The sequence below is a fragment of the Giraffa tippelskirchi genome, chromosome 1 (assembly GCF_054371585.1).
Source record: "Giraffa tippelskirchi isolate mGirTip1 chromosome 1, T2T-mGirTip1v1.2.pri, whole genome shotgun sequence".
NCBI classification, from domain to species: Eukaryota; Metazoa; Chordata; class Mammalia; order Artiodactyla; family Giraffidae; genus Giraffa; species Giraffa tippelskirchi.
In genome coordinates, this window is record NC_137275.1 from 144,107,626 (window position 1) to 144,127,103 (window position 19,478).

Genomic DNA, 19,478 nt, shown 5'->3' on the forward strand with positions numbered 1-19,478 from the left:
CAGCAGTCTGGGTGGCTGTTTCTTCTCCCTACAGCTTAATAGAGAAGAATAATGCTGTGCCATTTAAACCAAAGTGGTTTTTTTTTTTAACTTCAAACTTCTTTACGTGAATTTCAAACAAAATCAAAATTATAGATCCTTTTTGGCTGAAAGTATTGAAGCGGGGCGGGGGGGGGGAGGCTCAAAGGAAGGAAGCGATCCTTCGGACCCAAGTTAATATTCAGAATATCATAAATCACCTATCAGCCTGCGAGGCGTGTTGAATGAAATGAAAGGGTCCATCCAGTTAAACTGGTTTGAAATCGGCCTGTGGAAGACAAGGTGCCGTATTTTTCTATTCTGGAGTCTTTTCCTTAAGAAATGATCATAAATAAAACAATTGTCTTCAGCATGGATCAGCTCTCAGAATGAGGTTTTGACAAAGCTGTTTATTTTGGAGCAGGGAGAGATCAAAGCAGGAAGATTAACTGAGCCCTCTCTGGGCAGCCACTCAGTAACTCGAGGCGGATCACTGACACCCCGGGCTTTTGTTCCTGCCTCTGCAGCTTCAGAAGAAAGAAACCAGGATTTCAGTGTCATTGGGCCTCCTGTGCCGCAGCACTTATGGAATGTGTAGGATGGGATTTCAGTGCCCTGCGTGTTCTATTTTCTGCTTTGAAGAGAAGGTGGTGGAACTCTCTCAACCTAGTTCACAACTCTGTGTGCCCATAGAGAGTTCTCGGTCACTTGGTCCCCAGAGAACAGTGACTTGGGGCAGGGAATGGCGGGGTACTCAGGGGAAGAATATGATGGGAACAAAATTCAGTTTTCTAATGCACAAGGCGGGCAGACAGGGGCTGTTTTTTTCCTCTTGCCTGCATTCACAGCAGATCGACTCTGCTTGGCCCAGCCCCGTATCTGAGTTGGCGAGGAGTGCCATCTACTGACCTACTTACTCCTAGGTCTCAGTGCGAACGAACATTCCCTCGAGGTCTCATTTGCAGCCAAAATAGAGAAGGGAATTCTGAATGTAGTGGGGGTGTTTGGTTTCCTTTACTAAAAACTATTGCTTTGCCTCTGCGATTAAGTGATTTCCTTGTGTTGCCAGAAGCATTATGTTTGAAATTAGCCTGGTCACGTTGGTCATCTGGTGTCTTAATCTTAAAAACGAAGGAAGAAAGGCGATTCTCAGGCAAGATGCTGTTAGGAGCTCACTTCTAAATTCAAACAAATATGTATTCCTTTTGAGAAGTATTTGGTCTTTTCTAGAATGTCATCCTCAGCAAGTAAAGTGCTTATTAGCAGTAGAACATTTCATGGCTAAATGGGAACCTGGATGCTCCCTTGCTCCTAGCTCTCATTTTATTTGTCTCATTTTTGTCAAAGTTCAAGAAACATTGAGTGATAGGGCTGGTACCTGAACTTGGGTTTCTGAGCCCAATTAATGCTCTCTCCACAAGTTAAATTACAAAATAAATGTGGACTCATTTTAAAAATCTTCTGTGCATTTTGGAAGTGGTAGACCTTTGAACAGAACTGTGAGACTGTGTGTGGGCTAAACCAGAGTAAACTTCTTCAGTATCTCCTTTATTGGCATTTTCTTCCTCAATATTAGCTTCAGATTATAATGAGAATATAATGAAAAAGACAAATTACCTTTGCCTTTATGTTTTTATATGTCCGTAAACACTCATAATTTCAGTGGTTCTCATCATTTTAACCATAATTCTCAATTTTGAAAATTCTAATTAATCAACTGTGTTTATTAAGTAATAATGTATTTCTCCTTTTTATTAATTAGAAATGTAACTCCCCACAGTCTGAACAGTATGCAAAACTGCTGTTCATAACCTAAGCTATAATTGGTTCAGATCAAAGGAAAGGCACTGGGTATTTTATCATGGGTAAACACGTTATTTCTTAGAATACAGAAGATGGTCCTGGCTCTTTATTTCTTGAGTAGGAGGATTCCAAGTTGGGAGCAGCCAGTGTGGCAGCCACCTCCACTTCCAAAGCTTCCTCAATTTAGTAGATAGGAGTACTTTTTAGTATCTGAGAGGCAGGTACTAGAAAGGGTATTTGAGTGTTTGTCTTATCATCCTTACTGCACTGAGCACGGGTAGTCATGTTGAAACAACAGGATGAATAAGAAAAATTTCTTGCCGGAAGGGACTGTAATCCACTACAACTCAGCTGCTGTGCATACGTGTGAGAGTGTTGTCACTAAAGAGAAGCAGCCTTGGAAGCTTAGATCAATTTCCTTATCGTCACTTTTTTTTTAAGTTCTATTGCCCTGACTCAGCATTTCGGATATAAGTAATTTATTTTCCCAGAGAAAGTCAGATTAGAGGAGAAGAAAGAAAATGTGAGGAGGAGAAATGCTCTTTGGAAAGTGATGTTATTATGCATTTCATTCATAGTGCCTTTGTTTATGTGGCAGATTAGCCAAGCAGTGCTAGCAATCAAATTTAACTGTGTTCTCTTTGATCCCTAGATTCTTGAAGTGAAAAGTCCAATAAAGCAAAGCAAATCAGATAAGCAAATAAAGAATGGTGAATGTGACAAGGTAGGTTTCTAGTCTGTTACCGTGAGTATCATAGCACTGACACTCTTCTGTTTCTTTGTGTTTCTCTTGATCATTCTTGCTGGTTCTCATTTCATTTTCTTCATCAGAAGGGCCTGAAATCCCCCAATGACAGGCGCTTCTTCCCAGTGCTTTGTAGTTTATTTTCCAAGTCTTGTTTACATCTCCAGTAAACAAGATAAACTTGGCCTTTTGCTATCCATGATTGCCAAGGGATTTCAGGCACGTGGAATTAGGAGGTGAGAGTTGTGGTGGAGGTGGAGGGTTAAGGAATCTCAGACTTAAGTGAGCAGGACATTTGATCCTAGTGCGTTTTCCCCTAGTATGCAGTCACGCATCCAAAATCTGACTTCAAGCGTTGTTGGGGGTTTGTGTCCTGTTGTAAGCAGGGTCCTCACATGTTTTGCAGGATCGGGGTAGGCCTGGATAATGCTTCACAAACCTTTATTTGCTTTCATTGCAAATGGCACAAAGAATACCCATGCATTTATGCTAACAAAGACACGAGTCTGAGCACATGAAGGTGCACCTCTGCCTTTTCAGGGGAACTCTTGACAAGCCAGGTGCTAATTTGGATAGTGACTTCTATTTTTCATAAGACATTCTTCTGTCCTATTACTTGCTGTTCACTGGCCATGTTAGATATGACCAGGAGAGGTGTTTCTTTTTCCCTCTCTAATTTGCCCTAATTATGTAATTAGTAATGTGCATTGATACTTCCATGTTCAAACTTAGAAACATTATAACTAAGAGAAAAAGGCCTAAGATGGAAGAATAATTGAAAAAAAGAATATGTACTGTGATAATATGCTTAAGCGCACAATTTTTCATTGAATTCCCTTTCTCTCTTTAGAGGCATTGTTGGGAGAGGGTTAATCCTGTTCACTTGGATCTTACTGAGAGCAAATAAGTTCACAAATTGCCTTTTGTGAAAAAGCTGCCTTGAAAAAGTCCTACTTGGACAAAGGAGAGTTGGTCTGCAGAGGCCTTGGGCAGTGCATCCACACAGCTTAGGGTAGAAGGTAGAATGTGCAACCTCTAACCACCTCTGGTATGTTCTTACTTGTTTACCCTTTTAGCTTTGAACTGCTTCCTAAATGCTTGTCGTTGGGGGCACACCCTTCTCTTTCAGGCATACCTCGATGAACTGGTAGAGCTTCACAGAAGGCTGATGACATTGAGGGAAAGACACATTCTGCAGCAGGTGAGGAAGGCTCCTGAACACCACCCTTTCCAGAAGCCTTGAGGTCTGGTTTGTCCTGCGCTGGTGTGATAGCACCTGGAGGCCTCACTGGCCACATGCTCTCTGGGCCGGTGCCACCTGCAGAGTGTTTGGGGAGGGGGCTTATTTCCAAGGCTACCTGGAAGTCTGCTTTGGGGCTTCCTTGGTGCCGCAGACAATGAAAACGGAGCCCCTGGGGAAGTGACGATGCTGCAATATACTGATCTTAAGCCGTCTGATGCTGTCATGTGGGCTGAAGGAGGACATGGGAGGAATGCAGAAACCTTTGGGGCCAGGCTTCTGGTTTCATGGGAAAACAGTGATAAGAACTGCAGTCAAGTGCTGTAAACATTTGTGATTCAATTTAGTAACCTTTGCCAATGCTATTCTAAGGAAAATAAATATTTTCCTCTTTTGTCTTATCTTGTTTAACATACATTCTATTATTATGAACTCAACTGTGGAATACTTGTAGAGTGGGGACATTTCTATTAGTACAATTTGATGTTTTGAGAAGGAGGGTGGTTTTTAGTTTTCATACGGTTACAGCATGCATGCCCATTGCATCAGAAATTAAAGATAAAATAATTTTTCTTTAAAACCCAAAGAGAAGGTTGTATTCTAAATTCCAGGGTAGGTTTGTAGATTATTTCACAGCTTGAATTTTTTTTAAAGACTGCTTTCAAATGACTTGATGTTAGTACTTAATCTACCCCAGCTGTGTGTATATGTGTGTGTGTTTTTAATATTTAATGGCTGATGGTCACATTTATATTCTGTGTACATTTTTGGTTAAATCTATAAATACATACTCTCAAACTTTCCAAGTTCCCTGATTGGTCTGATAAGCTTTTTAAACCTTCTAGAGTTTCAGACTTGAACAGAAGACTAGAGACCTATAATTCTTAATTGAGGATAAGTTGCATTTCTTGCATGTCTATCTAAGTGTGTAATAGGTCAGGGAGCAGATCTGAGTGGCTCACTCTAAGACATGTCCTAGTATATCGAGAGTATTTGTCTTCAGTTTTTTTCTGTACAACTGAAAATTAGTCAATTAGCCTGCCACTTGGCAATTATTTGGGGCCCATTGCCTGCATGGTGATGGTAAATCTATTTAGCTGATTTTCCCATTTTTTCCTGAGCACCAGCTCTGAACCACTGTGGAAAAGCTGTCTAATAAAGCTATTATTGCACAAGTTGGGCCTAAATAGTGTCTCATAGAAGAGCAAGATAGATGTTTAGGCAGTGCTGGGACCCCCTTCTCACAGAAAGCCAGCCAGTGAATCAAGGATACTAGGCTATTGGGCAGGGTCTTACCATGGGGTGTCTTTGGGATTCCCGATTTCACATTGCCCTTTATTTTGACCTTTGAAAGCATTGTGAGGGAAGGTGGCTTGACTGGAGAGTTTCATGGAAGTGGATTATTTTAGCATTCTAGAGGGAGAGAGTGATATCTATGAATTTTTAACCTGGCATAAAGGCACTCCAGGGCCCACAGCGTTTCAACCTAATTGCATTCCCAGGCCGGTTGAAAGCTCTCAGTCTTTGGCCTTTTGCCTTGTAATGCAGCTGAGGCTTGTGATTATGATACCATGATGCATGTCCTGTCACGGTTTACTGCTTAATTAATTCCTATTGTAAAGCATAGCACTATTGAGCACTGATGTTATTCTCCACCTTGAGCGCTGCTCATCCTGTGGACTGCATTCCACAGAGTCTACGTCTTCTCTGCCATGCAGACCGCAGCACCTGAGACAGGATTTCTAGTGAGCCCGGGATCGCATCCCAGTTCTTTTCCTATGAAAGGCATCCTATCAGAAAATCTGGCCTGACATTTTTATTTGGCTCACAAAGAGTGGTTTATCTCTTTTACTCTGGGGTCATGCAGTGCTGGCACCCGGCATCTAGGTTAATGAACAGAAAGCATTGGATCAAGAGAGGCTGTGTTCTTAAGGGCCTTTTCCGTAAGGTAAAAATGTAGTACAGTGGACCCAGTCAAAACCAGAGATGTCAGTACCTCGGACTGACTAATAATTTCATTCTTCTTTAAACTACATGTTTAACATTTATTTGGAAAGGGAGATTGAACACTTCTAAACTCTTTTGCAGTTCCAGCTCTGAGTCTGGGCTTGCATCCTCCTCAGGAGGAAAAAAATAACCTCTGAGGAAAACCAGGGCTTCCTTAGAGGCTGGTTCAGCACTTTAGGTAACAGCTATTATACTCTTAGAATTTTCTTTAGGGAGATGGGGAATAAATGGTATGGCAGAGTGTTATAACAACGTGGAAAACTCTCCCTGAGAAGTGTTTTGCCGAAAATGATCTTCTCCACCCTGGAGAATCTCCTGTTGTATTTTAGAATTCCTTGAAGATTGGAGCCTGCTGGTCCACCTCCTAACCCCAATAGGGCACATGTTGTCACAGCCATAGAGGGGGCTTCCCTGTCTGCACAGCAGGGGCCATTCTGCAGGAAGACCTAGCTCACCCCAGCCCTGACACCCCTCCAGACAGAAGCAAAACTTGTTCATGACTTCTCACTCAGTGAAGAGGCTGCTTTGGGTGAAAAGAATCCTTTTAAAATATGTATGTGTGTGTGTGTCTGTGTGTCTGTGTGTCTGTGTATGTGTGTTCAGTCGCTCAGTTGTGTCTGACTTTTTGCAACTTTCTGGACTGTAGACGCGAGGCTCCTCTGTCCATGGGATTCTCCAGGCAAGAATACTGGAGTGGGTTACCATTCTCTTCTCCAGGGGGTCTTCCCAACCCGGGGATCAAACTCACGTCTCCTGCTTTGCAGGCAGATTCTTTACTACCGAGCCATCAGGGAAGCCTATATACATACATACATATATACATATATATATATATATATATATATATATATATATGCAAATACATGTAAAATCAGACTACAAATAATTTACTTTTATAATTTTTTATGACTTTTATAACCAGGGTTGGAGGAAGGAGCCATAGACTTAACAAGTGGATCTTAACCCTTTAAAAGAAAAAAACCTGCATAGTACCCCCTCCAAAGCTGATGCGGCAGGCAATAATCCATCACAAATGTTGTCACAACCACCATCATCTGAAGAATGAGCTCAGCATTTACATGCTCTTCCTCTTTCACTACCTATAACATACCGTGTGCCCTTGCCTACTTTCCCACTCTGCAGTCACTCTGTCTTTTATTATTACTATTATTTTGGAGTTGGATTCATCATTGCAGTATGATGTAAGGTAACGACACCAGGGTGGCACCATGTGCATTTGCAGATCGGTGAATCCTATGGCACGGCAGCGGGGCATCCTTCAGGGACCAGCAGGGTGGTGTCTGTAGGCTGTGTGGCTTGTGTCATTACCATAAAGCATGTTAATGCTGTGTTTCTGATGTTCTAACTATCAGGATTCCTGGAAAGGAACCCACATTTATTTTTCTTTATGAAGTCTTTACTTAATTGAGGGTATAGATTCATGCTCTAATAATTCAAATCATTAATGCTGTTCCCATTGGCAAATAGTCCCGAACGCCCCATCTGTTGGCACTGCTACTGCTCTAAGGCCGTCTTTGCCTCCACCTTGATGCATTCTTACAAGCTCCCATAAAAATGTAGGGCTCATTTAGTGAGATTGATCAGATCCCCTTCGTTTCTTTGTGTGTTTGTGGCTGCAGGCGGGATGGGGTGCGCTGTTTGTGGAGGAGGCAGGAGAACTGTAATTGAAGCCCCGGAACCTACAAAATAGTACAATGCCCGTGAGGTGACGGGGTTGAATGTCCTAGTGGGTAAATGTGTTTATTTGCTTTAAAACCAAGTGGCCTTTTCTAGAACGTATTATTCTTTCCTCTACTTATTGTTTAGTAATTAGTAAGCAACTAGATTGAGTCACCGGAGAAGGCAGTGGCACCCCACTCCAGTACTCTTGCCTGGAAAATCCCATGGACGGAGGAGCCTGGTAGGCTGCAGTCCATGGGGTCGAGAAGAGTCGGACACCACTGAGTGACTTCACTTTCACTTTTCACTTTCATGCATTGGAGAAGGAAATGGCAACCCACTCCAGGGTTCTTGCCTGGAGAATCCCAGGGACGGTGGAGCCTGGTGGGCTGCCTTCTATGGGGTCGCACAGAGTCGGACACGACTGAAGCAACTCAGCAGCAGATTGAGTCACAGAATTTTATTTTCTTATGGTGGTGAGTTACCTGTCATTTTCAAGAGAAAATGTAGGACTGTACTTCTTTACCCCCACATCGTAGTTTTAGTTTGTCATTTAAAAAGATTTTTTTTGTTTTTGATTTGGACCATTTTTAACATCTTTATTGGATTTACTACAGTATTGCTTTTGTTTAATGTTTTGATTTCTTGGCCGTGAGTCATGTGGGATCTTAGCTCCTTGACCAGGGATTGAACCCACACTCCTTGCAGTGGAAGGCAAAATCTTAACCACTGACCCTCCAGGGAAATCCCTTGTTATTTCACCTTTCCTTCAGCTGCTATTCTCCCTGTTTTCTTTCCTCCCTCCTGCAAACTTTTATTATACTTTTTTTTTAATTTCAAGGAGATCTTTTCTGACTTTTAGCTTTTGGCATTTTCCCTGCTTCATTTGTTTTAGTGCTGATGAAATGGCCAACAGTCAATGAGGGGCAGAGGAAAAAGCACTGGGTGTGAAAACTCATATGCTGTATAGTTACCTCCTGGATAATTAAGGATAAGTTTATGTTTACATGGTAGTCATAATCATGTTGCCCTCATCTATGTAGCAATTTTCAGCTTATAAGGAAGCTTCATGTTCTGTATATTATTTGATCCTCTAAACAACATTGCATGATAGGTAGAATGGGTGGCATTGTTTCCATTTTACAGATGAGGAAATTGAGGCTCAGAGGTTCTGATGTTTTGTCCAATGCCATTCAAAAAGCAGAGTCGGGATCAGTTCAGTTCAGTTGCTCAGTCATGTCCGACTCTTTGCGACTGCCAGGCTTCCCTGTCTATCACCAACTCCTGGAACTTGCTCAAACTCATGTCCATCAAGTCGGTAATGCCATCCAACCATCTCATCCTCTGTCGTCCCCTTCTCCTCCTGCCTTCAATCTTTCCCAGCATCAGGGTCTTTTCCAATGAGTCAGTTCTTCACATCAGGTGGCCAGAGTACTGGAACTTCAGCCTCAGCATCAGTCCTTCCAATGAATATTGAGGACTGATCTCCTTTAGGATTGACTAGTTGGATCTCCTTGCAGTCAAGGGACTCTCAAGAGTCTTCTTCAACACCACAGTTCAAAAGCATTAATTCTTCAGCACTCAGCTTTCTTTATAGTCCCAACTCTCACATCCATACATGACCACTGGAAAAACCATAGCTTTGTCTAGATGGACCTTTGACGGCAAAGTAATGTCTCTGATTTTTAATATGCTGTCTAGGTTGGTCATAGCTTTTCTTCCAAGGAGCAAATGTCTTTTAGTTTCATGGCTGCAGTCACCATCTGCAGTGATTTTGGAGCCCCCCAAAATAAAGTCTGTCACTGTTTCCATTGTTTCCCCATCTATTTGCCATGAAGTGATGGGACTGGATGCCATGATCTGGAAAAGGGAATGGCAAACCACTTCATTATTCTTGCCTTGAGGACCCCATGAACAGTATGAAAAGAGTTAGGATTCAGTATGCCAAATTCAGATTCTCTGTTCTGAATGCTTGGCCATTTACCTGCTGGCCAGCTGGTTGAGAAGAGGAGCCACACTCTGGGATAATTGTCATTTGTTTCTATTGCGTAAGTTGAAAGGCTATTTGTTTCCATCCTAAAAGAGCTCTCTGAAGGGGCGGTTTATTGCTGTACAGAAGTTTACACATTTTCAGTTGGTCTTTAGTATTTCTAATCAATGTAGCAAAAAAGATAACTTACTCTGGAAAGTACTCAATTCAATTAATGTTAAATATATAGTAACTATTGGATTGCCTTGAAAGGCTTGTATTTGTGGACATAGCTGTGTGTGCGTGTTTCTCTATGTATATAGATGTATGGGGGTGACTTATCCTGTCATTATTAACTAATAAAGCCAATGAGAGTTCATTTTAGATCTTTAGTGTTAATAAGATCTAGCTTGATAAATTCTTACGTGAATGTCGTACTGTAACCATAATCAGAAACACGCCTTCAGATAATCTCTTGATGCATGTAATTGAACACTGAGTCTAGTGGTTTAAGCAAGTAAGGCTCCCTCTCTACTCCTGCATCCTGCCTCCCTGCCACCCCATATAATAACAGGCCTGGAGGTAAGTGATTCATGTTTGGTGTGGTGGCTTAAAAGATGCAACTGAGGACATAGACTCATTGCCATTCTGCTCTGCCATCTTTCATATCTTTGATTCATCCACATGAGGGGAAGACAGCTGCTGCACTTCCAGAGTTGCATCTTCGTTCCGGACAGGAAGGGAGCAGAGGGCAAAAGCCACCTGCCCATAGTCCATACCCTTCTGAAACTTTTCCTAAAAGCCCAGTGACTTTTGACAAACTGTGAATAGCAGTGTCTGCCCAGTGCTGCCAGTGGGTCTGGGAGGCCAGTGTTTTAGCTGGGTGTATTGCCACTCCCAGAAAGTCAAGCTTCTGCTAGGAAAGAAGGGACACATCAATAGGAGGTAGGCAGTCTGCTGTGACTGTCACGATTTTGCAAGGGGAGTACTGGTTTTGTTATTAAACCCATAGTTATATCTGTGAAAAATAGTTCCGGAAGTTGAATAAGGCAATAACAGCTCAGTCTGGAGTTGTGCAATTAATTGGATTGAGGTTCACTGTGCCTTTTATGTTTCTGTGGCAGTCAAATATGTCAGGAATGGGGAGCGCATTTTCTGTTGAGAGCCACTGACCCATAGGGAACCGTTCACAAATTTACTGTTTTTTGAAGAAAACTAATTGTAAGAAGAGAAGGTCAAAAGTTTCCATTCTGCTGTTTTCAACTCCAGATTAGGTAATCTAAAACTTCATTGAATAAATAATAGACTGAATAATTAAAATTACTCCTCTTAGGATGATTGAATGAAAAAGAACAGAAGCAAGTGATAGAGGATAACAGACAACTACAAATAAGCCAAATGGGTTGCCAGTTGGTTTCTCTGCACAAATAGTTTTTCTTTCATCTTGATGGTGCCTTTCCTCTTTCCTTCACAAAGCTTACTAAAATTAACCTCCCTCCATCCCTATTTACTCACAACAAACATACCTAAAACCCACACTACCCAGGCACAGTATCTATTTCTGATAAAATTATTTGTAAAATAGAACTAGAAAGACACATAACAGGATAAAAAATTCTTTCAAATCATAACCAACATCATTGTTAATGTCGAAACCTTAGAAGGTGTCCTCCAGAAAACCAGGCAAAACCAACAGTGCCTCTGTCACCACTTCTGTTGATCATATTTCTGGAAGTTGGAGCCAATTCAAGAAATGAGGTATAGCTACTCCAAACAGGGAGACAAAGGCATCCTTTCTTTCTGTAGATAATACTTATTACCTCCAAATACTTGAGGCCATCCACTGAACATGACTGATGGAATGAATATAGATTTTTATTTATTTTTTGTGGAAGCATAACAAAATGTGCAGCTAGATCAATTTTAACAAAGTGAACACATCTTTTGTCACCAGTACACAAATCAAGCAATGAAATAGTCCCATCACCCCAGAAGTCTTCCTTGAGCCCCTCTATAGTCACTACCCATATCTTTAGGGAGGTGGAAATGGAAATGGTTTATTTTTCTTTTTTTGGTTGGTTTATTGCATTTTCTAAACTTTCAACAATAAGGTAATCAGAAAGAAAAATGATCATTATGTTGATATGTGTTCTGCATGTACATATTTTTATGAGGAGTTTTGTTATTCCTAGGCTGGAATTTCCTTTCATCTGTTAAGTACAGCCACTGTCCTTTGGGTCAGCAACTAATTTTTAAAAGGGTCTTGAAATTGTATCTCCCACTAACTACCCATTCTCACTCCCACCCCTATAGTAAAATAGTCTGTTGATGACTTAAAAGTTAGGAATCAGTTTAAAGAATATGAATGATGAGAACAGGTAATCTGCTTTCATTGAGAAGTTCAAAGGGTTAATATTCCTTTGACCTACCAAACTGGCTAAGAGGTAGTTTGGTGCCATCATTAATATGGGACCTTCTTTCTATAAATGAGTCTCTTAACCCCTTGGGTTCCATACTTGACTCTCTCCCTCTCTTTTTTCATTTTGATGCCTATTGCCTAAACTTTCTCTTCTTCACTCCTCTAGATTGTGAACCTTATAGAAGAAACTGGACACTTTCATATCACAAACACAACATTTGATTTTGACCTTTGCTCGCTGGACAAAACCACAGTTCGTAAACTACAGAGTTACCTGGAAACATCTGGAACATCCTGAGGATACAACAACTGGATGCATCAAAAACTATTATTTTTTGGTTTTTTTGGGGGGTTGTGATTTTTTTTCCTTGTTTGTTTATATGAAAACACTCAGAATGATGCAACCAAAAGGGAAAAAAATAAAAAGCAAACAACCTTCAGCTTTATTTTTCTTTAAAGCCAGTCATCATCTCTTGATAAAGGAGAGGTTCAGCAAACCAGCCTCAGTGGACCACTCTTCTCTCCAAGGAAATCACCGGGAAGAGTCAGCCTGGATAGCCTTGAAAACAAACAGATCAAACACAACACGAGAAAACTTAAAGAATGTGTATGGTATCACGTGTCTCTCTCTGTGGTGGTTCATTCCACAGGACGAATGCATATTCAACACACTGCCTTATTACATAACTGATCTATTTATTAATCGCATACTATAGAGTCGTTGAGGGAATGACACCACAAGACATTCTAATCTCTCGGTCCCGTGGATGCTCTTTCAATGCAGCGCCCTTGCCATCCCAAGCCCAGTGACCTTACTCCGTATACCGTGCCACTCTCCAGCAACTTTTTCCAAGTCCCTTAACTCGTTGCAGTCTGTATTTTCCACCTTTTTTTCCAGTTCCAGGACACAAATGATCAACTGGGGGGACCAAATAGCCACCCTGATTTTCTTCTTTGTGGTCTTTTTTTCCTGAAAGTTACAGTCCTTGGCTGTATCCATATAATGAATGATCTTGGACCATGGTAGTAAATGCACCAAATAGGATCATATGAATTGCTGTCTAGCCTTAGTCAATAAACCTGTAGGACTTTTAAACAAATGTGTACCTGTAAACGTCCTGCATCCTACATTGTTGAGCTGTCATCAACATCCTTGTGTCTGTTTCACTGTTATGATATTAGATAAATATGGAAGTGAATGCATTCCACAGGATCATCATTTTTTTAAAAAAAAAAAGGAATTCTGATTCTGTTTTCTAAAGAAATGTTGTAGAAATTCTTAATTTGGATCTATTTATTAGTAAGAGTTTCAGCTTTCTTCAGCTGCCAGTGTGTTACCCATCTTTACCATCAAACCTGGAGTAAGAGATTTTTGTTTGTTTGCATATGATCCTCTTAGACTCTTTTATATTTGAAAAATTAAAATCTTTCTTTGGGGGAAAACTCTTGATTATTCTGCCATAAAAGATTATGTATTAACTTGTAGATTCAATGGTTCAATATCTGTTTAGTCACTTGCTTACGTTTCCAGAAGGATTTCTTGTGTTGGTGACAATAAAGATGGTTGACAATAAAGATGGTTGGGGAGGGGGGATATTTTTGTTCTTGATGTACCCTGTTTTGAAACTAGAAATTTGTCCTGTGGCATGCAAAAGAAAGCAAATTATTTTTAAAAGAAAAAAAAAAACCCAAAGTAATTTTGGTGTCATTATTCCAACTTCTCCATAAGTGGAGACATGCAAAATAAGAACAGCTCAGCACCAAGTTTTTGTGCTAGGAATTCAACTGAAAAGAAAAGAAAACGAAGAAATACTTCTGGATCCAAAGGTTCGTTCACTGGATCAGCCTTAAGAAAGTCTCTATGTGTGCTAATAGACCAGTATCTCCCTTGTTGATTCCCACGCCAGATGCTGTCTTTTCATACAGAGATTAACTAGGGTCTGTACAAAAAATGGTCTTTCCAGACCCATTCTTTTGGGCAGGAATGTAAATGCAGATTGATAATGGAGTTATTTCTGCATTTTAAAAAGGGGATTTTTTTTTTTTACATTGTTTTTTTTTCTATCCAAAGACACTATTTTTTTCCTTAAAAAAAATTATAATACAGCCGTGCTCCTTGTAAATTACTTCTCAAAAGCATCCGCTCTGAGGACAAATGTACTTTTTCAATAACGTTATGACTCTTATGATTGGCATGACCATCCTTGAAGCATTTGTTTTGTAGTCCACTTCTCATTGTTTAATCACAGAGGAACTTAGAGTCATTTTGAACATTAGGTAACTGATGAATTGCGTGGTTTTAGTTGTGTTTTGTTTCTTTTTTAACTTTACAGGTGAAAGGGGTGGACAATGCTTATATGGAATTGTTTGCGACATTTAAAAATCTTGAAATTTTTCTAAATGTTAATTCACACATTCTAATTAAGCCAGAAATGTATGTAGTTTAACTAAAATATCTGTGCAGTTTAACTAGAAATGTATATATGTAGTGTGGGCCATTTTTATTTTTGTGTCTAAATTGTGTGACCAAAACTGTGATTAGGCAATGTAAAGATGTTTTTGTTCCCTAGGTTACTGACCAAGAAACTGGTTAACATAAGAAGCAAGCAGACAAAAAGGATAGTAAGAAGGGAAGCTATTACAGTCATAAACTTTAGGCCTAAAATTTAGGTAATAAAGCAAATGTCTTCAGCATATTGTCTGGAATGGATAAAATTCAGGAAAACTTAACCCTTCACAGAGACAAAAAAATGAGTTTTCCATGAAATTCCAATAGAATAAGAGTCATATTGTTAACCTTTTTTTTAGAAATTGAACTCTTGCTCTCATCTGATTTTTAAATGCAGAAATGATAAATCCCCTTTCAATTAAATTCTAATAGTTATACTTAAAAACCCACTGAGTTCTGCCACGTTTACGTACACTCACCTTTGAAACCTGTTAAGATGTTTTTGACATGTGTGTTCTAACAGTGGCTTCAGGTTTTTTTAAGCATGAAGGGAAAATGGCAGGGTTTAATTTCTTTTATGTGTGTATATATATATACATATATATAGAGAGAGATGTTTCCAATAAAATTAATTGGGTGAGTGTGAATATGGTTTAAGCCAACCAGAGTATAATAAACTTTAAATTTTCCCTCAGCAATTCAAAGGGGAAAAAAATTTATGTACAGAACTTCCCCCCCCATCAATTAGCATTTGCCTCTGGTTTTGCAGCTGGATATGTAGAAAAAGGTATGCTTAGTTTATAGCAGGCATGTTAGCAACAAAAATGCGTGCAGCTATTTTGTTTCTTCACTATAATCCACCTCTGTTTATGTAGACAAATAGATATAGACAAATAGATATGTCTATATATGCTTGCATAGTGTGTCAAAGTAGGGGAGAACATAAAAACTTAAGATCAGGAGACAAAATCTCTAGGAAAAAAATTCCTAGGAGAGTGTCCTAAACATTTTTAAATTGCAAAGCAAATTGCTGTAATCTGAATAATTACCCACCTGTTTTGTGGGAAGAACCAATAAAATTGGTTTTCTTCCACTAAACATGTCTTCCACCAAAAATGTTTCTGCTGGTAACTTTTACAGACTCAGCTACTCTTTAAAAAAAAAAAGTTTCAGCTAGCATACCATCCCACATACTATTTAGAGCCCCACACGTGTGAATAAGTTGACATACTTGTATTTAAAACAGACTTTATTCTTAAAATGTTTTAGCTGTCCCTCGGTAACAGAGTTGGATGTTTCGTGTTGGAAATGGCCCGTGTTGCTGTTGGGTGGTGTGTGTTCATTTTTCTCACTGTGGAGGTGATCTGTTCTGGAGTAGTTTGCTGTATGCTTGTTACTTTCCACCCTCAGCACTTTTGTGTACTAATGCTATGTACTCCATACGTACACACATCTTAAAATCTTGCTTTGGACTGTTGCTCTAAAGCTATGAGTATGATGTACAGACTACTACAACTTCAATGAATGTTGAGTTGATTCCCATGGTTTAGTCTAGTCTTGGGCTGGAAGTCTACATCTTTTGACCTCTTTTGTTTTCTATGATGCTTTATTATGTAGGCACTGCCATCCTTGAATATCCCTTGTAAAGATGCATTGAAGAAGTCAAAGGAAGACAAAGCCACCAATGTCTGTAAACTGTAAATATGTATTTTGGCACTTGTACTCCAGTATTCTGAAAATAGAGTTATGATGGAAATGCTGACAGATCCCTAATGGTGGCTAGAGCTACCATGCAGTGCAAAAATAAATTAAGTAATTGTATTCTTGAGATTAACAGTGCAAGGCCAGTACGTTTTACAAATCTGTCAGTATCTTTTTTTAATGGAGTGTGTATGTGTAGTTATGTTGAAAGATACACTGTGTATGTGTGTGTAGATGCTACTATGTGAACTACAAGGCATTCGTTAAGATGTATTTCCCATCTCTAAAACCCATGTTGAAATGTAAGTACAGATGGACAGAAATAGGTGTTTTACTTAAATTCATATCAAATTTGTTGTGGCTCCATTTTCTTTTCAGTGTACAGTCTTCCTGATTTGTTAAGAGTCATTTGACCAAGGTTTGGTTTCCCTTTGCATACAAGAAAAATGAGCCCCCAGCCTTTCTCAAGAAGTGATGCTAGTCTTAAGGAAGAATGAATGGTGAGTTGAGAAACAGCTGGGGATGCAGTTTTGTTCCATTCATCTTTGAGTCCCCAGGATCTAGCACCGTATTCTGTGTCCTAAAACCAGTACATTTTTTAAGCTCTGCAAAGATTGGGCAAGAAATGGTAGGGTACATTCTTGGAATAAACCAGGTTACTTGTGCATATGGTATTTTTTTCTCTTTCCCCTTTTTTCTCTGGGAGGTTCTGTTTACAAACTTAACAAAGGTCTTGCCTTTACTCTAGCGGCAAGAAATGCTACCTTCTTTAGACAGGAAAGAGAAAGACTACATCAACAGAGAGCAGAGAATGCTTTTGGTTTGGCAAGGAACCAAGGGATTGGATGTAATGCTCTATGTAATGCTGCTTAAGAGTAGAGAGAGGTCAGATTTGAGAAACCTTATCTTCAGGTGACAAGCCCTTGAGGGGAAGATAGTGGACTGCTTTGTATCTTATCAACTAGCAACTGGTTTTAGGTGTGGAAGCCTCAGTCCCAGATGGGCTCATCTGACAGCTAAGCTTTCTAATGACCATGCTTGAATTGGACTATCTTTTCCCCTTGTTTCAGCCTAGATGTTCATTTGTTTATTTTAAAATAATGGCCTTGCATTTTCTCCAACATGGAGAAAGTCAGGATTAGCATCCCAGGCTTGCTGAAGATAGGATGTCATCTCCCAAGTGCTCTCACATGGGAAGTGCACTGAACCTCAGTCTCCCCCAAAACCTCCCCCCCAACCCCCACACCCACCCCCTCCACTGCCCCGCGCGCCATACTCAGAATCGCATTCCCACTTGGATACCCAGGGAGTCCTGGAGAGAGAGATGGCAGCTGAAGTGAGGCCTGATGCCCAGACCTCTCTGCTTGGGAATTTGGGGATGTGGTGTCCAACACGAAAGGACTCATTTGTTCTGATTAGTGGAGCAACCAAGGATATTTTATGGGTTCCCTTGCCCGGAATACCACCCAACTAGAAAAGTCTGAGCACATTTCAATGCTTCTGCTTTCTCCACCCAGTAATAGTATCCACACCTTCCTGTTTATGTGGCCTCTTCCTCTTGGAGGCATTTCCAGTCTTTTCCAGAGGTTGTTAACTTGCCCTGGGCTGTCGGCACAGCCTCTTGGTCTTAATTTCCCCTTAATTAGAGAAGGGTAACCAGTGTGGTTCCCAAGCGCTAGGGAGAGACATACAAGGCACAAATGAGAAAACACCATTAATTATAACTGGGCCCTAAAATAATCTACTGCTGGAATGAGAAGCCTCCTGAGTCCACGTTGATAATAACTCAGGGCGTTGGGATCATGTGAATGGAAGAGGTGGCCACAGGGAACAGGGAGATGGTGGTGCATGAAGGCAAAGCAATTTGCTCCTTCTGCCTCGTAACCATGTCTCCCAGCACATGTGGCCCCCACTGTGGAGCTCTGAAGTTTCAAAAGGGTAGAAAAGGATAAATCCAGGCCATTAAAAGAAAATAATCAAAGCTATTGAAAAGATAAAACAAATGAGTCGCACTAAAAGGGCCGTCTGTGCAAGTAATAAGGCTGAAATACTGATACCGATTTCCTAGCCGAACAGCATTCCTCACACATGTGGTTTGTGTATCCGTGTCTGGGTGGGTGGTCTGGGGAGAAGTGCTAAATGCAGCAAGCTGGCTTAGTTTTTGAGCAACGGAGGGAAGCTTTGGGACAGGCTCAGCCCCTGGCATCTATAGCCCTTGCAACATAAAGAGGCTTTCCTTTTGCTTTGTTCCAGGAGGGAAAGTTTTAACTTAGCTTCTTCATTTAAATATGAGTCTCTGTTCTGCACAGAATCAAAGGGTAGGAGGTTTGTGTGTATGTGCGGGTATTTTAAAGCACCTCCTTGTCCTGTGTCCCAGCTCCAGGGGATGGGATGTATGGCATAGAATGCAGTAACTCTCCATTTGTTCTAATTTATCCCCTGGGTGCTAGGCAACTATACACGTTTCTTTGGAAAGGGATGCTATTTTAAATAATACCTCAGTCTAGATAGGACACGAAAGAGTATTAAAAGCACATGTTATGAATCTGGTCCACGAACAAAAGCCAAAGGCAGATAGACTCCCCCCAAAGGCACATATATATTAATGACAAAGGAAGTACACTCAGTTCAAAGGGGGAGACTTGTTTTGGGAGACTTCTACTCAGAAAACAAGGTGCCCATCGATTCATGGCTTTTGAGAGACACGGATCTTTGTCTGAAGACAGGTTGCTTCGTGAATATTCCTGAGAATTGATGACTGTGTGGTCTTTATTTTGAATATCCATCACTGGGGGAATAGATCATTGTTTTCCACATTATAATATATGCTTGTTTACAGGTTTATTTCCTATCTGTCACCGCCCCCCGCAACTGAAATGTAAGCCTGATGAAGACAAAGGCTTTGTCCTGTTATACTGCTGACTCCAGGACCTAGAACAAATCCTGAACAAACTAGGTACTTATGTTTGTTGAGTGAAAATGGAGTATTTTGTAAAACACTGACCTCTTATGACATTTTATGAAAAAAGGTTTTGTGTTAAAGCGAGTTTGGGAAAACTGCCCAGTATCTGACCCTCTTGGAAATTCATCACACACTCCTCTAGTAAATCTCTGGGAAGTCATATATTCTGCCAACAACCACCAAACTGGTTTAACCTGAACACTATTTCTTATGTTGTATGTAACAACAGGAGTTGCAGAAGACAGTAACAGATGTTTTGCTTTAAAGTTCCTTGATCAACATAATTTTATACTATATTTCATTCAAGGCTTACAACCTAAAGTTGGGATGCTGCAGGTTCACAGAAGAACAGTAGAGCTGTTAATATCCCCAGAAATTGTTTTCTGGGTTAGGTGACCACTTACCATCCAAACTGGAATATTGGAGAATTATCCCAGGTCAATGTGAGTAAAGTGGGTTGTCTTTGGCAAACTAGGATATGTGGC

At 40.4% G+C, this 19,478-nt stretch overlaps 1 protein-coding gene across 3 annotated transcripts in view; it reads left to right on the forward strand.

Annotated features, from left to right (window-relative positions):
- Positions 1 to 13,324, forward strand: part of MLLT3 (MLLT3 super elongation complex subunit) — a 273,832-nt gene extending 260,508 nt beyond the window's left edge. For all 3 annotated transcript variants that reach the window (XM_081570026.1, XM_081570017.1, XM_081570033.1), the window contains 3 exons: positions 2,474 to 2,545; positions 3,696 to 3,767; positions 12,048 to 13,324. In XM_081570026.1, coding sequence (XP_081426152.1) covers positions 2,474 to 2,545; positions 3,696 to 3,767; positions 12,048 to 12,179 — 276 coding nt within the window. In that variant the 3' untranslated portion in view covers positions 12,180 to 13,324. The remainder of the gene's footprint in view (positions 1 to 2,473; positions 2,546 to 3,695; positions 3,768 to 12,047) is intronic.
- The last annotated feature ends 6,154 nt before the right edge of the window (positions 13,325 to 19,478 follow it).